The sequence below is a fragment of the Ascaphus truei genome, chromosome 7 (genome assembly GCF_040206685.1).
Source record: "Ascaphus truei isolate aAscTru1 chromosome 7, aAscTru1.hap1, whole genome shotgun sequence".
Lineage (NCBI taxonomy): Eukaryota > Metazoa > Chordata > Amphibia > Anura > Ascaphidae > Ascaphus > Ascaphus truei.
In genome coordinates this window covers 31104190-31127205 of record NC_134489.1, presented here as the reverse complement: position 1 = coordinate 31127205, position 23016 = coordinate 31104190, and the positions used below count along the sequence as shown (strand labels likewise).

General features: G+C 39.2%; 1 protein-coding gene across 1 annotated transcript in view; it reads left to right on the top strand.

Moving 5' to 3' along the window:
* The first annotated feature begins 13808 nt into the window (after window positions 1–13808).
* Window positions 13809–23016, top strand: part of LOC142498502 (extracellular calcium-sensing receptor-like) — a 56570-nt gene continuing 47362 nt past the window's right edge. Inside the window, exons 1-2 of the mRNA XM_075606736.1 lie at window positions 13809–14066; window positions 15060–15902. Of these exons, the coding sequence (XP_075462851.1) occupies window positions 13809–14066; window positions 15060–15902 (1101 nt within the window). The remainder of the gene's footprint in view (window positions 14067–15059; window positions 15903–23016) is intronic.

Here is a 23016-nt window from a genome sequence, read left to right as displayed (position 1 = left end):
ATTCTACCTTCAAAGATGACAATGCAAACCCGGTCCACGCCTAGAGATGGCACCCCACACATGCAGCTTCACAGGGTGTTTTGGCCGCGGCTTCAAAGATATGCGGCCTTTTTTGTGGAACGCAAATCTTGCAAATCTCTCAAGCGACACAGTAGACTCATCAGTGAAGATGCAATCCTGGAAAGTCTCCCCGCTGTCGATCCATGCCTGGGCCTGGAGCACTCTTTTGATTTTGTTTGCGTCCCGTATCATGGGGTACACTCTGTAATGACAAGGAATAAAAAAAATTTGCGGCACAGTGCAGTACAGTTTGCGAAACAACACTTTTACCTCCTGTACTGTCCAGTACTAACCTCACACGTCCATATTTCCATCCAATGCTGCGTCTCATCTTCTTTATGCTGCTCTCGGATACAGTCAGATTGTGCTTTCCTGCAGAGTGTTTTTAACCCTTAATGCACTCCTGTCATCATTCTCCTCACTTATTTTGTCCACCAGAAGAGTTGTCTCCCTACAATGTAAAGAAAATATATTGTTTTATTAATATGCAGCAATATAAAATGTACTGTATATAAATATAATGTTGTAATATAAATATAAATATACCAAAAATGTATACTGTTGTAATATAAATATAAATATACACCCTATATATACCGTTGTACTATAAATATAAATATACAAAAAATGTATACTGTTGTACTATAAATATAAATATACAAAATATATATACTGTTGTACTATAAATATAAATATACAAAATATATATACTGTTGTAATATAAATATAAATATACACCCTATATATACCGTTGTAGGATAAATAGAAATATACAAAACATGTATACTGTTGTACTATAAATATAAATATACAAAATATATATACTGTTGTACTATAAATTTAAATATACAAATATATATACTGTTGTAATATAAATATAAATATACACCCTATATATACCGTTGTACGATAAATAGAAATATACAAAAAATGTATACTGTTGTACTATAAATATAAATATACAAACTATGTTGTAATATAAATCAACAGAAATAACAACAGTATTACAGTAGATACAGAACTGTACTGTAGATGTACTGTACTGTATGAACAGTACAGTACGTACAGTTTTGTACATTTTTGTTCTTAAGTTTTATAAATATACTTACGCGTTAGTTACCCTTGGTGCCCTTTTGTGGTCTCTGTTTTTTCCGTATGCATGATAGCACACAGTGGTTGATGGCACAACGAGGTCAGAAGTTGGACAATCTACGGTTGTATTCACTATACTTACATGTTATTGGTGCTATCAATCATATGCTGTACCTATCAGGTGCCTTTACAGCATTTTATATTCTTTTGCATAGTTTCTATATCTAGCCTGGGTAGTCGGATTACCTATTGGGCAGCCTTATACTGTTTCACTCATTGTGAATTAAAATTGTATTGTTGTACGTAATTACACATTCACATCTTTATTGTAATATACCTTTATATACCACATTAGGAGTAGCACTAGACCATTTCTCTTTTTTCACATTTAATACTGCAAAACAGATACTTAAAAGAAAACACACGTGTAAGATATTGCATGAATTGCTCCTTTATGAAGTGTGCAATGAGACTAATTTAAATATACTTTTTTAGCTATTAGCGTATCTCTCATTTGTGCTCTTTTTTAGCACAGCTATTTCTACCTAATTTATTTTGAGGGAGGTTTGATATAACCTACCCAATATTTCCTCGGACCAATCTCAGTGCCGTCTGACATGCTCCACGCGTGATTCACTGGATCATTGTCCCATGAAGTCTGGCAATTGCACATTTGTTTAGCTGTATATGATTACCCAGATTACATGGATTCTCATTTGTGTGGTTGAAGTTCAGCGCGTATCCACCAGATGGCAAAAGTGAATGTCTTTGCATATACAGTTCAGTGTGTAGGCAATGTCCAGGTGTCATTATAACAGATTAAACGAGTGTGAATTTCACTGCTCCATTGTGAAAATGACCTTGGTCACTGACACAATAAAACACAATAACTCGCGATCACCCACTTGAGTTTCTGGGCAGTATTGCAGACAACACTAAATTTCAATTTCTGTACTCTTTCAAAACACTAATAAACTCGCGGATAAACGCTTTGCTGAAATCTCATGCCTAGGCTAGGCTATTTTAGGATATCTTCCCGAGAATGGTCGAATCTTGGTGGCTGCATCTGTACAACTGGATATGCTACTACATTGGAACTCCTCCTCCTCCCACTCAGATTTTTTGTACCCAATCCACAGACAGATTTTGGGATTGGATTCGGTTTAAAAAACCTGGAAAGGGGATATGGACCAGTTTGCCCATCTCTACACAACATACTGTACTGTATGCTGTTAAGCGGAGAATATCACAGATGTTTCAGTTGATTCAGTGGCACGACTGGTGTACAATGTCACAACAGAGCGCAACCAACGGAACAATGAAGCCAATGTTCGGTACATACGAACAGAATACATCCTCAATAAAGACAGTGCAGATATTAGAAAAAGGCAAAACAAGACTTCTTTTAGTATTTGATTTTCCAATTACAAAAAGTGCAATAAAATCATGAACAAATCAGTTTGGATAGGTGAGATCATTATTGGAGACTAGGAATTTCACAGCCCTCAGACACAGCTCAGTGCCTCTGTTAAGTATTCTGGGATATGTTTTGTTATCACATTTGGGGCAATAGCAACAGCCGCATGTATAAAATGTTATTAATTTCACTGTTTATTAAATGCTATTGTTATCTTAACGCAATGCATGGTTTGGCGGGGTTGCTAGATTACACAAATGCTCTGCACCCGATGTGGATTTATTACTAAACTGCACTTTTCCTAAACACAGCGGTATGGTTAAATAAGGTGATAAATTAACCCTTTCCCTGGGTAATGTTTCTATGCTTCCACAGTAGAGAAAAGCTTAATCCTTGCAATGTCAATAAAAATAAAGAAAACAAGTCACCTATTTATCCTACAGGAATTTCTTCCATTCTAAAAACATTTAACAATATCTGCTTCTCTCCAAGAAGAATTTGCTTACTAGGCAGTCAAAATGTTTGCGATTAGCAAAACCATAATTTTAGTCTTGTCCTTTAAAGGATGCTCTTAATCATGGGTTGCTCTTGGAAGGTATGTAATTATAATAATTTCTAGAGCTACCGGTCTACACTATTATTTATATATACATGCACCCTTAACATTCTTCTCTGTTCAGGAAAGCTAAGCTTATATAAAGGCACAGGAAACCATCCGCTTTCAGTAGTGCTTTAAGCTGTGCAGGTATTGTGTATGTATTATACTATACTGTAGGACAGGTTACAGAAGCTTACTAAGTATATTAACAGTAGGGATGCAGTAGGGATGCACATTACTAAGAAGTTAACTAAACTGAGTCTGATTGTTTAGATTAAGGTGTAATCTGTATATTATTCAAGATTTAGCCAATTTAAGGTATTTCTAGTGATAATCCTGTCTAATTATATGGAGTAAGATCATGAAGGATTCTGCTCCTCTTTGCAGGGTAAGTAGCTATTTACAGTGTTGACTTAAACAAGGGATAAATTGTTTGACAGTATGGAAATGAAAATAAATTACGTAGGAGAAATGTGTATATCTGATCACATTATGTTTTAAATAATATGGTACCTGTACAAACAAGATATTTATACATATGATACAATGTTCAAAATACATTAAGGTAATAGTACATAAAATATTTTCTATGCTTGCTATCCAAATATGTACTTATTTATCACTAACAAGAAAATTAATTGAATGTTGATAGTACAATTAAAAGTGGATCAATTATGTATTTCAAGGAAGAAGCGTTATTCGTGACTTAAAGGTTGGCAGAGGGAAAGGACAATTATAAGAACTGATTATATTCATTTCTTGAATTAATACAAGGTTTTCCTGATATGGTGGGATCAAAAACATAACCTATTTGATGAATGGGAGGTCTCCAGGAGGTAAGAAGATTGGGCCAATTGTTTTTATTTTACAGTACTTGCATTAAACTGGACAGCAGATCAGTGATAGGGATACAGAAGGAACAATCTGACTCCAAGATTCTACCTATAAAACATTTGGGTATTCGGCGTGCTGATAAAAAAAAAACATTGATTGATGATAAACTTCTTATTCCAGAACAAGATGCGGCTGCCTGCATGCTACCTCCCATTTTGCCTTCTGCGTGACTTCTTGCTGCTGCTGTTGTGGTGCTGTGACGGTGTCTGTGGAACATCAGTGAAAGGATGCAAACTTTCTAATGCAGACATTGCTGGCTACTCTTCTGCTGGAGACATCACGCTGGGGGGACTCTTTTCTGTCCACCTGAATGTACAATACCCCAAAATAACATTCAGAGAACAGCCAAAGCCTTTTCAATGCCGCACGTGAGTTGTTCTGTTTGGACCCCTTATTTATTACAGTACTCTGAGACAAAGTGTCTGAGTTTGAATTGGGGGAACCTGGTTCAAATCAAATCCCACTGTCAGCTCCTTGTAACCTTGGGCAAGTCCCGTTATCTCTGTGTCTCAATAACTTAGATTGTTAGCTCATCAGCAAAGGAAGAGTGTCTGTAAAATTCCTATCCGCTGCCTAGTGTGCACTATATTGTAATTGCGAAGCGCTTTGAGTCCCATTTGGAGAAAAGCAACATATGAAATAAAGTTGTTTTTATTACTGTACTTTGCTTATTAACACAAACATGTAACTGTATAATAAACTATAATTCCTGAAACTTAGAAGGGTTTGATTTCCGCTGGCGACTTCCTTTCATGTGATGTCACTGCATGTTCAACATGAGTTTGCACAGGCAAACCCCCTCCCATCCTCTCTGTTATACGTTATATATATTCTGATAAGCAGAATGTGGGATACGAGTAGAGGAAACAATTCACAGACAAACACTGTCCCTTTTAGAAATGGATTTTGTGCTTAATTTCTAAAGGAACAAATGCAGCTATATCTTAGCATTAATCTAATTAAGAGTTACGTGTGTTTCAGGAAGGCAATTAGATTGTTTACATTTTTTATAAAATGTTGTTTTTTGGTCTGCTACCTGCGCTTGAACGTTTAAGTGAATAACGTTTTTAGGTTCTTAATGCAATGCCCCTTCCAATTTAGTATTATTCACTCCTCATATTCCTGCCCATTTAAATCGCCCAAATATTCGTGACAGCTTAAAGTACAAAAAATGGTGCCAGTGAGAAGTATTACAGGAATGTACCTTATCCCACCTGTAAAATCCATGGTTCTGCTGTGCATAACTGGAGCTGTGGGATAGATAAAGGATGGATGGAGTGAAAATTAGAAACAGATGGAGGGAGATATACAGTTTTTCTCTAACTTTCCAAAATATTTGAAAAACCACAAAAAACATTTCAATAGAACTGTTTAGCACAAAAAAATGAGGGTGAAATTTGACATTTCAAACAAAATGTGAAATTAAGAAAGACTTTTTTTATTAGACAACCAAAACATTCATATATACAATACAGTACATGTGAACACATTTGAGATACAGAAATTTGCTGGTTTTGATGATCTAAATATACTTTGCATATTCAAATGTATTCATTTCCCAGATATCTCGGATGTGCTCACAGGTACATCTCCTTGTGATGTTTAAGTGTTTTGTGGGGTACTGATATATGTGTGTATATATATATATATATATATATATATATATATATATATATATATATGTGTGTGTGTGTGTGTGTGTGTGTGTGTGTGTGTGTGTGTGTGTGTGTGTGTGTGTGTGTGTGTGTGTGTGTGTGTGTGTGTGTGTGTGTGTGTGTGTGTGATAAGCTTCAGCACACATCAACATTTTGTATGGTCGGGAACTTGAAAATAGAATTAGTTAAAAAAAATAGTATTACAAATAGTGTCCAAATAAAAATAGCAGGAAATAGACAGATATAACTACAGTACGGGGCGATACAAAGAGCAGGTGGAAAAAATGACACTGACATTTTTTGCAGGTAATATTGTTTTAACTTTTAGGATGGTAAGGAAAGAAATGGGGAGGAAGAGAGGGGAAAGAGGGCAAATCAGTTAGAGAAGGAATGATGGAGCGAGAAAATATTCACCCCCAGGAAATTAAACCTGACACTGATTAGCGTATCTTTATTCTGCACACTTTTCAAACCTCCCTAGGAAAGCAGAGAATCACATATTATAGTTTGCGTAACACCCTTATTACCGAGCAGGAGAGTAACAGCTTTAGTGTTAGATTGTTCAGTCCCGAAATGGTACAATGTAAGATGTGACAACAATGGGTGGGATTGAATGTTACCGAAAAAAGTTATACTAATGTGGTCACAGGGTCTATGGCAGATGTAAGGGTCATAATTGGGGAAACAAGTAAGCAACGTAATAATATTAGTAACACTAATGAAATTAAAATGTTGTGACTGGATAGAAGTCTACAGATAAAGCGGGGATAAATATAAACTACTGTAGTAGGTCTGTGATTTCTCATGTGTTTCGTGTGGCTTCTACAGTATGCTCACAATGCTCAATTAAGTAAACACGTGTGTGTCTGATACACATAAACAAAAAAAGTATTCCTTTATTTCCATGTGTGCTTCTTGTGGTCCAAAGGCTTAGAGGGAGAGAGTCAGTGTTTATTGTTAATGGTTGCTTTTCTGTGCCTGATGACCCAACACATCACAAGGACCTCAAGAAGCACAAATGAAATAGCGTTATACATTTTTTTTCTATTCGCTTGTTTTAGACACACATACGTTTTTCAAATTGAGCTTTGTGAGAAGAGACCCAAGCTGAATACATGATACACACATTCCTGCAGTATATCTGTGATGTATGTGTCAGTACAGTATATGTATATATATATATATATATATATATATATATATATATATATATATATATATATATATATATATATATATATATATACATATATATACATGTAGATGTATCAGTACCGTGTTAGCCGAGCTTCAATAATCAAAAAATAAATAGATGATACCGTTCTGTGGCTTACAAAATGCTTTTATTTGTGCGAGCTTTCGAGATACACTGATCTCTTCTTCTGGCGATGTTACAATGAATGAAGCAAGGGTATACTTAAAAACAGTGTCTCTTGGAATGTTATCTGTGCTGGTCCTTCCCCCGGCGTGGATGTGTTTTATAGCTAGAGGTGTCAAAGGGTTCCTGAAAGCAAGTGAAGAAAGAGTGTGTATGTGTAACAGTGTGAATAAAAATGAATGGAGAGCCCACAGTATATACAGTGCTTTACACAAGGTGTTACTACAACCCATCCTCCAGGAAGATACAAGACTGCAACAGGTCTTCCCTGAAGCACCCTTATTATCATACAGACAACCCCATAATCTCAAGAATATTATGGTGAGGAGTAAAGTATTCAGCAGTACAACTGAATGCGGGACAAAACCATGCCAGGACCTAAGATGCAAAACCTGCACAATGCTCTACACAGCGGACACAATACAAATACCACACAGGAATCGGGAATACAAAATCAGAGGAAGGTTCCCCAGTTCCTCCAGCAATGTCGTGTACCTCATCATGTGCATGAAATGCCCAGGGGCCTGCTACTACATAGGTGAGACAGGAAAGGGGCTAAACAAGCGAATGAACCTGCATCGCCACAGCATCACACGCGGAATAAGAGACAGTCCTGTTGGCGAACATTTCTCTGACTCTGGCCATAAGATGAACGATCTGAGGGTTGCCATACTCAAAGGTAATCATAAAACACTGAAAGAGAGACGGTTGCATGAATACAAATTTATGCAACTGTTCGGGACACTTAGCAGTGGCCTAAACAGAGATCGAATTTTTATGAGCCATTACTGACACTAGTGAACTCTCTTCCCATGAGCGCTAAAGGCCATGTCTGTACATACTGTGCTATATGTATGCACACACAGCTGTCTCTCACACATTCTAATACTCCTTGTTTTTCCATCCCTATACACCAATAGGGACCACAAAGTATCCACACACACTTTTAGTTGTGCTACAAACCCTCACATTTCCACACCCACCCACACCATTTATATCCACTCCAACTCCACACACACCTTGTGTAAAGCACTGTATATACAGTGGGCTCTCCATTCATTTTTATTCACACTGTTACACATACACACTCTTTCTTCACTTGCTTTCAGGAACCCTTTGACACCTCTAGCAATAAAACACATCCACACCGGGGGAAGGACCAGCACAGATAACATTCCAAGAGACACTGTTTTTAAGTATACCCTTGCTTCATTCATTGTAACATCGCCAGAAGAAGAGATCAGTGTATCTCGAAAGCTCGCACAAATAAAAGCATTTCGTTAGCCACAGAACGGTATCATCTATTTATTTTTTGATTATATATATATATATTATATATATATATATATATATATATATATATATATATATATATATATATATCGCCAATAAAGAATATCACTTCTGAGCACATTCAAAATTCAATATGTATTTTTTACACTAATCAGTTATGTAGCATTAGAGATTACTTTTTTGGTTATTTACATTTTATTTATTTATTTATAAAATATTTAACCAGGAAGTAACACATTCAGAGTTACCTCTCGTTTTCAAGTATGTCCTGGGCATAGAGTTAAGACAAATAATACATAGTTACAAATACAGTTACATAAATGAGCAGGGTATACATTATATACAAGACATTGCATGCACAGTTAAAGAAAATATATATTATAGGCGTAAGTAACAGTTACAGACCAGATAAAAATGTGAGACAGCCTTAGATTTGAAAGAACTTAAACTGGTGGTGGATGTGAGAGTCTCCGGTAGGTTGTTCCAGTTTTTGGATGCACGGTAAGAGAAGGAGGAGCGGTCGGATACTTTGTTGAGCCTTGGGACCATGAACATTCTTTTGGAGTCAGATCTTAGATGATAAGTGCTGCATGTGGTAGGGTTGAGGAGCTTGTTCAGATACTGTAGATGGGTAGCTTGCCCATAAAGTATTTGAAGGCAAGACAGGGAAGGTGAACTTTGCGCGTAGACACAAGTGATGACTGATCTAGTTCTTTGAGCATTTTGCAGAGATGTGTGTTGTAGTTGCATTGGAGAACAAAACAGCATATTGAATTGTATAGGGTGTCAAGTTTGCTAAGGTGGGTTTGGTGTGCTGAGCCGTATACTATGTCTCCACAGTCGATAATTGGCATTAGCATCTTCTCATTAGCATCTTCTGGGCGATACGCTTCCTGACCAGCAGACTTAGGGAGGATTTGTTCCTGTAAAGTATACCTGTTTTGGCATACTGTAAGTTTTGGTTGTCAGGGTATCAATGTGCATCCCGAATTTTAAGTGGGAGTCAAACCATATGCCCAGGTATTTAAAATTAGTGTGGAGAAACTTGTGGGGAGCGCAGGTATCACCATAAACATGTAAGGGAAAAGAATAATAATAAAATTGTGTTGTATGTCTAAGTAAACACAGCAACCTAAGCAGGAATCATGAATGGGAACTCGCATTCTCCCAGTGGTAATACAGCCTTTGAATAGCAATAGATGCAGTGGGTAGATTCAGCAATGTGCATGGGGGTCTTGCTTGTACACACTCCCTGATGGTGGCAGGACAAACCCTCAATGGAAATGAAATAAAGACAATTCTAGTGCAACACTGTATGTTCACTATGAATATATTGAAAAAGGCAATTGATATTGCACTTACATGATCAACATGTGCTTAGACACGTAAAAATTGATGCGCAGCATAGGTGTACTCCATCCACCCCACTCCCGAGGTTGCGTCGCGTCACTTCCGGTCCGGCCCTTCGCGTCACTTCCGGTTTCGTCGGTGAACACAGAATGGATCCTCACGGGTTCTGGGGCTTGTATGGCACACTTCTGAACTGCTGCTGGTTCACTCAACGCGTTTCGCTGGGGTAAGAAAAATTTCCACTGTTCAAGATCTAGGGAACCTCAGTAGTATATGAATGGCTGTCCCAGTCTTCTGGAATCCAAAGGAGAAGAGTAAAGATCCCAAGGAGGTCCAGGCAGGAACAGCGTGCAATGATGGTACTGCCTGGACCTCCTTGGGATCTTTACTCTTCTCCTTTGGATTCCAGAAGACTGGGACAGCCACTCATATACTACTGAGGTTCCCTAGATCTTGAACGGTGGAAATTTTTCTTACCCCAGCGAAACACATTGAGTGAACCAGCAGCAGTTCAGAAGTGTGCCATACAAGCCCCAGAACCTGTGAGGATCCATTCTGTGTTCGCCGACGAAACCGGAAGTGACGCGACGGGACGGACCGGAAGTGACGTGACGCGACCTTGGGAGTGGGGTGGATGGAGTACACCTATGCTGCGCATCAATTTTTACGTGTCTAAGCACATGTTGATCATGTAAGTGCAATATCAATTGCCTTTTTCAATATATTCATAGTGAACATACAGTGTTGCACTAGAATTGTCTTTATTTCATTTCCATTGAGGGTTCGTCCTGCCACCATCAGGGAGTGTGTACAGGCAAGACCCCCCTGCACATTGCTGAATCTACCCACTGCATCTATTGCTATTCAAAGGCTGTATCACCACTGGGAGAATGTGAGTTCCCATTCATGATTCCTGCTTAGGTCGCTGTGTTTATTTAGACATACCACACTATTTTATTATTATTCTTTTCCCTTACATGTTTATGGTGATACCTGCGCTCCCCACAAGTTTCTCCACACCATTCCAGATAGGAGATACTTGGATCTTCTCCTAAGAGGGTTGAGCAGCAAAGTTTGCCAGTTTTCAATATATTTGAGCACTTTTGTAATTTATCACAATATTTTTGATTTATATATATATATATATTTTCACCTTCATAAGTAGCGCCTCCAAATTTTTGTTTTTTATTTAAAATTAGTAACAGGAGTTAGGGTGGTGTTAGCGTTGGTTCTGATCTGGAGCTCAGTCACTGGAAGCTTTAAAAATGTAGTCTTGGTCTCAAATACCATTGTTACAGTCTTGTCAGTGTTTAAAAACAGTTTGTTTTGGGAAATCAAAATTTCAAGTCTCAAAAAGTCAGACTGAAGTATGTGTTGAAGGTCGGAGTGGCTATGGCTGTGTGCATATAGGATTGTATCATCTGCATAACTGTAAATGTGTATTGAAGCTTCCTTACAAGATGTGGGACGATCATTAATGAACACTGAGAAGAGTAGGGGCTCCAGAAGAGAAAACAAAGGAGGAAGGGTAGGGAGTGATCAACTAAACCATACTAATTGTGATATGAAAAAATAGTAACTTGCAATCGATAATTGTAAATGAGAGTAGGTGCAACTGTGAACTGAAGTGAATCAGAAAAAGGTGAGGAGTACACAATGATTGTACTCCAAAAGAAAATTCACTTAAATGCACACTCCAATTATTAAAATATAACTTTTAATACTATATACTTAAAACATATATTACCAAAGAACTGGTGTAATAAACAGTATAAATGAATTAAAAAACGTAACGTATGCACCAAAAATCACCTCGCATGTATAAATACTCCAGTATATAATTAAAACTGAAGTTTTAGAGGCTAGAAAAGGTGCAAACAGCCATGTTGAGCAGAAAAGCCAGCCACTTAACTAACTAGACCAATAGATGAATTAACAAAGTTAGCAGCAGGGGTGGAACACTGAATAACCATAGATAAGTGGTGAATCCAGGTATTGGTAACAATATATCTGATGAACCATTCCCTCACTTCTACACTGTTTATATATATGTATGACTAGGCTAGGAAGTAGGCTGACAAACACTGTGTTAAAACAGCCCCATAACGGCGGCTGATGACATAATCACGCGCCCAACGCACGTTTCCCTCCTATTACGGAGCTTCGTCAGGGTCAATTTAGGTTCTCCAGAAGAGAGCCTTGCGGGACACCACAGGTGATTTCCAGGGGGTTGGAGTTAGAGCCTGAGATGGGCACATGTTGGGATCTACCTGATAGGTAGGACTGGAACCAGTTTAAAGCATGGTTGCCTATTCCAGAGCTCTGGAGTTTGTTAAGCAGGGTAGCATGATCAACAGTATCAAAAACCTTTGCAAAATCTAGAAATAGTGCATCAGTGAGTTGTCCCCGTTCCATTCCACACTGGATTTCATTGCAAACTTTTAGCAGGGTAGTTACGGTGGAGTGCTTGGGGCTAAAGCCAGATTGGAATTGGCTAGGGAAATTTGTCTTGGTATAGTAATTGCTTAATTGGAAGTGGACACATTGTTCCATGGCTTTGAATAGTATTGGGAGAAGAGAGATTGGCCTGTAGTTTGAGACAGTGTTTCTGTACCTACTTTTGAAGATTGAGACAACTCTGGCAGTTTTGCAGGTCTTAGGGATATGGCCTGCAGACAGGATAGAGCTGACTGTGGAAGCAATTGGTTTGGCAATGGCTGGGGTACCAAGTCTTAGGAACTTAGATTGTAGTAAGTCAGGTCCACATTGGCTGATAAGTTTTAATTTGAGGAGCGCTTGTGTAATCTCCTCTTCAGATACTGGGCCAAATTGAAAATTGTGGGCAGTGTTGGGAGGGGGTGGTGCTATATGGGCAGTGTTCGACAAACCTATACATTTGCTCGCCCCGGGCGAGTGGATTTAACCCCCGGGCGAGTAAATATTGCCCAAGCAGCACACGTTTGGTACTAGGTGGCGAGTAGATTTTTTTGTGTGGCGAGTAGATTTTTTGGTGATTTGTCAACCACTGTATATGGGTACTCCCAGGATGAGATTCAGGTTTGTGGTTTGGATTGCATTTAGCTAATAAGTTAGTAGCACACCCCACAATGTAATCATTGAATGCATTTGCAATGTCAGTCACTCTTTATACCCTTTTTAATGTGTTTTGTAAAATATTATGCTTCCTTGCGTTGCTACAACAACTATTTAGGAAGCTACTGTACACCACTTCCTCTTTTGAAATAGGCGGCAATATTTCATGCCTTGGAAGAAATATCTTCACTGATCGATCAAAGGAGAACAGATCAATCGTCAACTTAGATAGATAATTACATGTTTTTAATGGCAAGGAACTGCAGTATTTAATAAAAACACACAAATTGAGCAGGAGGAAACGTTTCTCTAGGTCAAGACCCCTCTAAGTTAACCAGGACTAAGAAATGTATTCATTAAACGGTTATATTACTGATCGTTGCCCCAATCGCAGCATAACAGTTTAATTAATAACTACATATGTGTCTTCAAGAAGAATAAATTATTATTTACTGTATGAGAATATGACCTTCCACTGTGGACAGGAGTGTGCAAAGTACTAGTTGAAATCTGTGCACAATCAATGTAAATAGTACATTTGTCATACAAGATGGTGCTGGCAGAGCCAGAGGAAAACCTGTAATACCCCTCCATGTATTCACCTAAAATACAACTATAATGCACACATCAAGACAGGAGCTCAAGAACCCCAGGATATACCCTGTAAAGAACATCTATTTGCAGAGACTAAAGCTTCAATGTACAACATTTTGGAAGTGTTGTCTCCTTGGGAAAAGAAGAATAAGATGAATAGGTTACAAGGTTATGGGATGAACTTGTTTCAGTATTTAGAGGAGTTGAAGGACAGAAGAAGCTGTAAAATTGAAAAGAGAAGCAGGAACAGTGATGCAGAAGGGGAGCATGTACAGAATGAAGGCCAAGATAAGGAAACAACAATAATTCATTTTGGAGTTAAAATTCTGTAAACCTTTTTCCATTTTCAGATTTCATATTCGGTATTACCGCTTTCTCCTATCGATGGTTTACGCCACCATGGAGATTAACAACATGCCGGATTTCCTGCCCAATGTCACACTGGGTTTCAAAATCTATGATTCCTGTTACAATGAAGTGAGGTCATTAATGGGGACAATGTGGATTTTATCAGGAAAGAAGGACTTTGTGCCAAACTTTAATTGCTATGGGAAATTTATGCCATCTGCTATAGTTGGAGACATGCCTTCAAAGGCCTCAGTGCCTGTAGCCCAAATCTTGGGCCTCTATAGGTATCCTCAGGTAAGCAAGAAATAAGTCATCACTTTGAACACTCTGCTGTAGGCACTGGCATCCTCTCCATAGCCACAAGATTCCAGCAGCCAGACCCATCGGATTCACAGCTGGGTCCCTGCGTTTTAATGGGACACGCGCGATGTGAATCCTACCAGTCTCATCCTGTCTGAAAGAGACACACTAAGAGACTGAATCAGTCACTCTACCAGCGCGCTTCTAACAGGGGATTGCAGAGCTTCACTTTTTTTTAAATAACACCGTATTGTAGCAAGCGGTCTCCGGAGCTGAATCGCATTGATTTCAGGAACGGGGACCCCCTGCTTCCCAAGTTACAGACCTGTTATCGGGTGCCAGTATCCCAGCACCCCTGTTTAAATTCTCCAGGCTCACGGCCCCCGTAATCATGAGATTTAACAAAGCAGAGGGATACCAGCACCCCATGACGGGGCCTGTAACTCGGGATTTTGTTTTGCGAATTGGTCTAAAAGAAAATATGCGGAACGGATTCAAACCAGTTCGCCCATCTCTTATTATGTTCTAAATTATATAACAGTGTTGATTAATTCTTCCTGTTACGCATCATATACTGTATATATACAGTATATATCGTATTACATGGATCTTTAGGTACTACATCAAGTAAGTCAATGAAGTGGGTGCAAATCCTATATGGTAAAATAGGCAATACGATACCGTGATGAGATGAAATTGAAGGCAGCACTCAAAGTGGTAGTCAAAAAATATATTGTGGTTTAACCTTAGGTATGGTGTCTTGTTAAACCACAATATATATTTTGACTACCATTTGGAGTGCTGTCTTTGATTTTGTCTCACAACGGTATTATGTTGTATATATATATATATATATATATATATATATATATATATATATATATATATATATATACAGTATAAAACCCCTTTATAGCTTCAAAAATATTTAACACATTGAGAGGTTAATGAAACCATTAATATTTTGTCTATTATCTTGTCTATCAGGTCAGCTATGGCTCAGTTCTCCCCTTTCTCAGTGATAAAATACATTTCCCATCCTTCCTCCGGACAGTCTTTAATGACAACAATGTAGTTGTTGCCTATGCACAGTTTATGATGTACTTCAACTGGACATGGGTGGGTATCATCACCACTGATAATGACCTGGGAAAGTTAGGTAGTCAGCTGCTAATCAAAGAGATTGAAAAGAACGGTGGCTGCATTGCATTCCTAGAGACTCTTCCTACCTACAGCTCCAAGGAATCTGTCTCCAGAATTGTAGACGTTGTTAAAAAATCAAGAGCCACAGTGATTGTTCTGTATTCCACCATGGAGAACATCATCCCCTTAATAGAAGAGGCTTCCTTTCATAATATTACTGACAAAGTGTGGGTTGGCCGTAGCAGCTTGTCCATGTCTTCAGATTTTCTCAGAAAAGACATTTTAAAAACCTTAAATGGAAGTCTGGTTTTAACTCTTCAGACCGGGAAGATTCCAGGCTTCAAGGAAGTTCTTTACAGCATTCATCCTTCCAAGTTTTTAGATGACATCTTGATGAAGACATTTTGGGAGAATGCTTTTGGCTGTATTTGGCCAGCTGAGGACTCCAACAATTATACATCTACAAAACCATCTGTGGAAGGAACCCCTCCGTGCACTGGCAAGGAGAGACTGGACAGTATTGATCCATCTGTGTATGATGTCGACAACTTCAGATTCACATACACAATTCACAACGCAGTTTTTGCATTGGCTCATGCTTTGCACCAGATGAGCTCCTGTGTACCAGGTCAAGGACCATTCAAAAATGGATCTTGTGCAGATATTTACAATCATCAACCTTGGCAGGTACAACCTAGCACATAAATACAGATGTGCAGTTGCATGCTTTTTGTTTTCTCCTGATATATGTTTGGATATTGTATATTATGATAGTGTGCATCCACAATGTCATTGAACCCTATAGACTAGCTATGATTGTTTGGGATATACTAGAATATGTTGTGTTATCTGGGAGAAACCCAAAATGAAAACCCATTTCAAAAAATAGAAAAAATCATTACATATTACAATCTCAAACACTATGTCACCTTAGTTGTTAAATTCCCTGTAAAATAGTTTTTTAAATTATATTCTCAGGGTTGTTGGGGCAAAAAAGATGATCCTTATTGCCAAAAGCATACATGCACTGTTATTAGTAGATGGATTTAGAATAAATATAGAGTGCTGTATGTTTGTTTTTTAAAATCTGGAGAGGGGTCACCTTTTCCCTTTTAAAAGAATCTGTAAAATACGTGTGCATTGCATGCCAGATATGGTGATTTTACATTGAACGTTTCACATTGCACAGTGACTGCTCCTGTTTTAATAACAAAGAAGATCTTTCTGTTATTTGTTGCTCTTTGAAAGCATTATAACGATTTACTGTACAGTATGAATGCGCAATTGGTATCAGCAGCTGTAATTATTGGCTGCCCATGATAATGATTTTTAGTGATTAAAAATAAAAAGCGCATATTTACTATGTGAAGTCTTCTATGACTGTCTGTACCGTATATTTGTGTCAATGGATGTAGCACTGAGATCTGTCTGTGTTTCATGTTCTGTCTCTAGTTTTAAATCTATATTGCCATGCTCAGTAGCACTCCTCTTTGACACTTATACATATATATATATATATATATATATATATATATATATATATATATATATATATATATATATATAGAACACACAAAAGGAGAAGTTGCTCAACACATAATATATAAGGTTAACTCAAGCCCTTTAATAAAACTAACTATAAGGGTAAAATAAAATATATACCCCAATTAAAGTCAGTATATAAATTAAATAGGACCTGATGGTGCTAGGGGATAATGAAAACTATATAAGACACACAGATGAAAAGAACAAAGACAATCCCCTTAGTAGCACTCTAAATTACACCTAAACTAATCTATAAGATAAAGATGGTTAAAAAGAAACAGATGCTCCGCCAATTCAGAAAAAATGAACAAGATTTTATTGATTAAACAACAAGACACACTAACTTAAAAACATAAAAATACTAAAGACAGCCTATGAAAATATATATGTATCAAAAATATAAAGAGAGGACTACTAATCAAACACTATCAGTATTACAAAAAGAAAAAAAAACTAAAATGTGTCTAAATAAAGTTTAAATAATGACAACAAAGTAGTTTAGTCTAACATAATAGGCAATACAAAATATATTCCCACTGAAATATGCATGAAAGAATAATAAATCATTGCGTTGGAAAAAGTATATAGTCAATGACCCAGTATATAGCCAGGAAAAATTAGTATGTATACCAAAAACAGAGGGGAAAAAAAGAGATAAAGCAACCAGGGAAAAATAATATAACAATAATAATAGTTATACCCTGAACAGCATTTCCCCAAAATGAAATCAATGAGAACTGACGCAGCAAATAAAGAAAAATATGACTAATAAAGACATATTAGCAAACAGAGTCATACATATTGAAAACACTACAAAGCGCAGCACTGCAAGGACAGGTAATGCCCAAACAGTAAGGAGGGTAATACTCAGCTGCAGACTTTATGTAATCTTCTATTCTGAGGGACTTATGATGGATCTGATGCAGCATTTTGGACTTTATTTTTTGTTCCTGTTATAAGCAGACTTTGGAAACACATCCTGTACAATCAATATGGACACAAACTCTACACAATCTAGCTGCAGGTGAGTATTACCCTACTTACTGTTTGGGCATTACCTGTCCTTGCAGTGCTGCGCTTTGTGGTGTTTTCAATATGTATGACTCTGTTTGCTAATATGTCTTTATTAGTCATATTTTTCTTTATTTGCTGCATCAGTTCTCATTGATTTCATTTCATGGGGAAATGCTGTTCAGGGTATAACTATTATTATTGTTATATTATTTTTCCCTGGTTGCTTTATCTCTTTTTTTCCCCTCTGTTTTTGGTATACATACTAATTTTTCCTGGCTATATACTGGGTCATTGACTATATACTTTTTCCAACGCAATGATTTATTATTCTTTCATGCATATGTCAGTGGGAATATATTTTGTATTGCCTATTATGTTAGACTAAACTACTTTGTTGTCATGATTTAAACTTTATTTAGACACATTTTAGTTTTTTTTCTTTTTGTAATACTGATAGTGTTTGATTAGTAGTCCTCTCTTTATATTTTTGATACATATATATTTTCATAGGCTGTCTTTAGTATTTTTATGTTTTTAAGTTAGTGTGTCTTGTTGTTTAATCAATAAAATCTTGTTCATTTTTTCTGAATTGGCGGAGCATCTGTTTCTTTTTAACCATCTTTATCTTATAGATTAGTTTAGGTGTAATTTAGAGTGCTACTAAGGGGATTGTCTTTGTTCTTTTCATCTGTGTGTCTTATATATATATATATATGTTGTGGTTAGTTCAATATGAGCTTATAAGGATTCTGTATGTTTTGCAATTCTGTTCAGCTGTTCCCAGCTGATTTGGAGTGTGTAGAAAAAAAGGACTTCCGTCCAAAAAGGTGCAACAGATATATGAACAGGTATATTGTATAACAGGTCCCATATGTCACGGATACATATTCTTTGCTTGAATTATTAGTGAGGACAAACTGCTTCTTGAGGATATATATCCAAGTCAACCTTATAGACTGTTCATGAGTATGTGATTGCCTATATGACTTCCAATAGTGGGATTTATAGGGTATTAGGGGAACATAGCGCCATAAGCTGAAAGTTCCCTGTTCTCCTACCACACTAAGGTAAGTCACAGAACAGAGATGGTGACAATATCAGAGAGCAGTAGGTATATCAAAGTCCACTCACTTTTTTGATTGAAGAGTAGTGTATATCAGCAGGGGATTCATGCAGGCGTGCCTCCAACTTGATTGCAGAACAGGAAGGAAAAAAGCCTCTAGAGAGGAATGTGGAGCACAGCACAAGGACGGACAGCACGACCAGCACATCAAGGGTTAACTAATTTATTAGTATAGGGGGACACACCATAAAACCGGACAATCACCACTCTGACGCGTTTCGGGCTATGCTATGCTCCAAGGCGGACCACGTCTCAAGGTTACTAACACTAATATAAATTCTTAATAACCTGTTCATTATAAGGAAGAAAGATTTATAATAAATCTGTCAAAATTAGTTGCATAGTTCTACAGTAGAGGCAACGTTTATTCGAACATTTGCCGTATACTAGCCGGGTTACATTCTGGGTATGTGCTGGGTATGTGCTGGGTATGTTCTGGGCTAGTTTGAGGCACGTTTAAGGCATTTCTGCATTGACTAACGACCCATAGGATTAACACAGCAGGGATCCCTGGCAGTCCAATTCAGTTTGAATGGGACTGCCAGGGACCCCTGCTGTTAATCTGATAGGCCATTAATCAATGCAGAAATGCTGGGGCTAGTTTAAGGAAAGTTTAAGGCATGTACCCAGCATGTACCTGGGTGTTTCCTGGGTATTTTGGGGAATTGCCACTGGTTTTTGTTCGAATAAGAGTTGCCTCTACTGTAAGTCTGATTGAAGCTCTTATTAACCTGTACAATACCAGGAAAAGCCTAAAGGGCATAGCCCGAAACGCGTCAGAGTGGTGATTGTCCGGTTTTATGGTGTCCCCCCTATACTAATAAATTAGTTAACCCTTGATGTGCTGGTCCTGCTGTCCGTCCTTGTGCTGTGCTCCATATTCCTCTCTAGAGGTTTTTTCCTTCCTGATTTGGAGTGTGGCTCCTCCTTCCCAGGTTTGAAGCTCACCCTCTCCAACTTTTAAATGGTTAAAGCTCATTCCATTTCACCTTACACACTCATGGGAACTTGCATGCAATTTGATTGTGACAAATCTAATACAGCTGGCTTTTCCTGGTATTGTACAGGTTAATAAGAGCTTCAATCAGACTTAGAGCTATGCAACTAATTTTGACAGATTTATTATAAATCTTTCTTCCTTATAATGAACAGGTTATTAAGAATTTATATTAGTGTTAGGACCTCTTGAGACGTGGTCCGCCTTGGAGGGGCTCAAGGGCTTACGAAACTTATGCCAAAGAGTTAAACTAAAAGACCATTTTATTCAAAAGAGATATATGTATATCTATATATAGGCACTGTAGCGTGTATTTGTGTCAATTTATGTAGCACTGAGCTCTGTCTGTATTTCATATTCTGTCTCTGGTTTTTAATAGATTAAATAAAGCACAGGTTTTCTGACACACCAAAGTGACAACAAGGTGAAGTAAAGAAAATAAAGAAGATGCAGAGAGAAAGTAATATAACAAACTGAACTTTTAATCTTATAAAGGATAAAGATAGTGGACACTGTCTCCTGCCCCCCTCCTGTCCACTGTCTCCCCCCCTCCTGTCCACAGCCTCACCCCCCCTCCTGTCCACAGCCTCACCCCCCCTCCTGTCCACTGTCTCACCCCACCTCCTGTCTACTGTCTCCCCCCCTCCTGTCCACTGTCTCCCCCTCCTGTCCACTGTCTCACCCCCCTCCTGTCCACTGTCTCCCCCCCTCCTGTCCACTGTCTCCCCCCCTCCTGTCCACTGTCTCCCCCCCCTCCTGTCCACTGTCTCCCCCCCCCTCCTGTCCACTTTCTCCCCCCCCTCCTGTCCACTGTCTCCACCCCTCCAGTCCATTGTCTCCCCCCCTCCTGTCCACTGTCTCCCCCCCTCCTGTCCACTGTCCCGTCACCCTCCTGTCCACTGTTGTCGTCCCCCTCCTGTCCACTGTCCCGTCCCCCTCCTGTCCACTGTCGTCGTTCCCCTCCTGTCCACTGTCGTCGTCCCCCTCCTGTCCACTGTCGTCGTCCCCCTCCTGTCCACTGTCGTTGTCCCCCTCCTGTCCACTGTCCCCCCCCTCCTGTCCACTGTCCGTCCCCCCCTCCTGTCCACTGTCCGTCTCCCCCCTCCTGTCCACTGTCCGCCCCCCACCCCTCCTATCCACTGTCCGTCCCCCCCCTCCTGTCCACTGTCCATCCCCCCTCCTGTCCACTGTCCACCCCCCCCCCTCCTGTCCACTGTCTGTCCCCCCCTCCTGTCCACTGTCTGTCCACCCCCCCCTCCTGTCCACTGTCCGTCCCCCCCCTCCTGTCCACTGTCTGTCCGTCCCCTCCTGTCCACTGCCCCCCCCCCTCCGGTCCACTGTCCGTCCCCCCCTCCTGTCCACGCTCCGTCCCCCCTCCTGTCCACTGTCTGTCCCCCCCTCCTGTCCACTGTCTGCCCCCCCTCCTGTCCACTGTCTGTCCCCCCCCTCCTGTCCACTGTCCGTCCCCCCTCCTGTCCACTGTCCGTCCCCCTCTCCTGTCCACTGTCCGTCCCCCCCCTCCTGTCCACTGTCCGTCTCCCCCTCCTGTCCACTGTCCGTGCCCCCCTCCTGTCCACTGTCCGTCCCCCCCCTCCTGTCCACTATCTGTCCCCCTCCTGTCCACTGCCCGTCCCCCCCTCCTGTCCACTGTCCGTCCCCCCCTCCTGTCCACTGTTCGTCCCCCCCCTCCTGTCCACTGTCCGCCCCCCCCTCCTATCCACTGTCCATCCGTCCCCTCCTGTCCACTGTCCGTCCCACCCTCCTGTCCACGGTCCTTCCCCTTTCCTGTCCACTGTCCCCCCCTCCTGTCCACTATCCCCCCCTCCTGTCCACTGTCCCCCTCCCCCTCCCTCACTCATAGCGGCAAATTTAACTCACGGGCAACGCCGGGTCTCTCAGCTAGTAGATTAAATAAAGCACAGGTTTTCTGACACACCCAAGTTACAACAAGGTGAAGTAAAGAAAATAAAGAAGATGCAGAGAGAATGTAATATAACAAAGTGAACTTTTAATCTTATAAAGGATAAAGATAGTGGACCATATTTACAAAGCAGTGTTCTGCCATAAGGTACATTCAGTACTAGAATATATTACAGTCTATTCAAATAAATGGAATGTAAGGTGACTTCCCGAGCATAACTTCCAAGGTACTAAAGGTGTGTTCCTTTTTGTGCATAAGAGGCTCTCCTGAACTTATTTGGAGGGAAGTTTGAGGGGATATATATACAACTGGAGATAGTGCTAAATTGAACAAGACATTGTTGTATCCGTTCTGATTTTTCCAAATACTAAAATAACAGACTTGCTTTTAGAATCTGATTTGTGGATTAAAGGAACTGGCCAATGTGAGGCAGATTCGAATTTTGCCGGAAAAAATGCCCATCTCTATTTATAACTGCATGAAAAAATCAATTTAAATAAAAAAAATTCCAACAGAATTACGTCTATAACAATGGTCTTTCATCCTTAGTTAACTGCATTCCATCCAGTTATTAATAATAATTATATTAATAACAATAACTTGTTATTGACTGCAATACTGTATACACACACACACAGACAAGAAAAAGTTTGTGAACCTCAATGATAATTATGGAAATTCCATGATAACCTTCTTGAATCAGAACCAGTCTTTTCTTAAATATCCAACAGGGTTTATATAAACCAAGTCCTTGTCTTTTGGAACAAAATGATGCACAAATTAGACAAACAATGAGTAATTAAGAGTTAGGCTATGTGCAAAAGTAAGTGAAACCCTGGTTTAATCAGCTAAATTTAAGTGGATAATTAGAATCAGGTGTTTAAATAATTAGATAGATCTGCAAGTATGAGCTTGGGAGGCCCCACCCTATATAAAGATCAGAAACTTTGTGAGTTTGGTCTTCACTACACAGGTGTATTGAAACACGTCATGCAATGATCGAAAGTAATCTCTGACGTTCTCAGAAAAGCAGTTACAGTATTGATGCTCATCAGTCTAGAAAGGGTTATAATACTTCTAAGGATTTGAGGCTCCACCAATGCACTGTCAGACAGTCTACAAATGGAGAAAGTTCAAGACCACTGTCACTCTACCCAGTAGCGGTCATCCTACCAAAATCTCTCCAAGAACAAACCAGCAA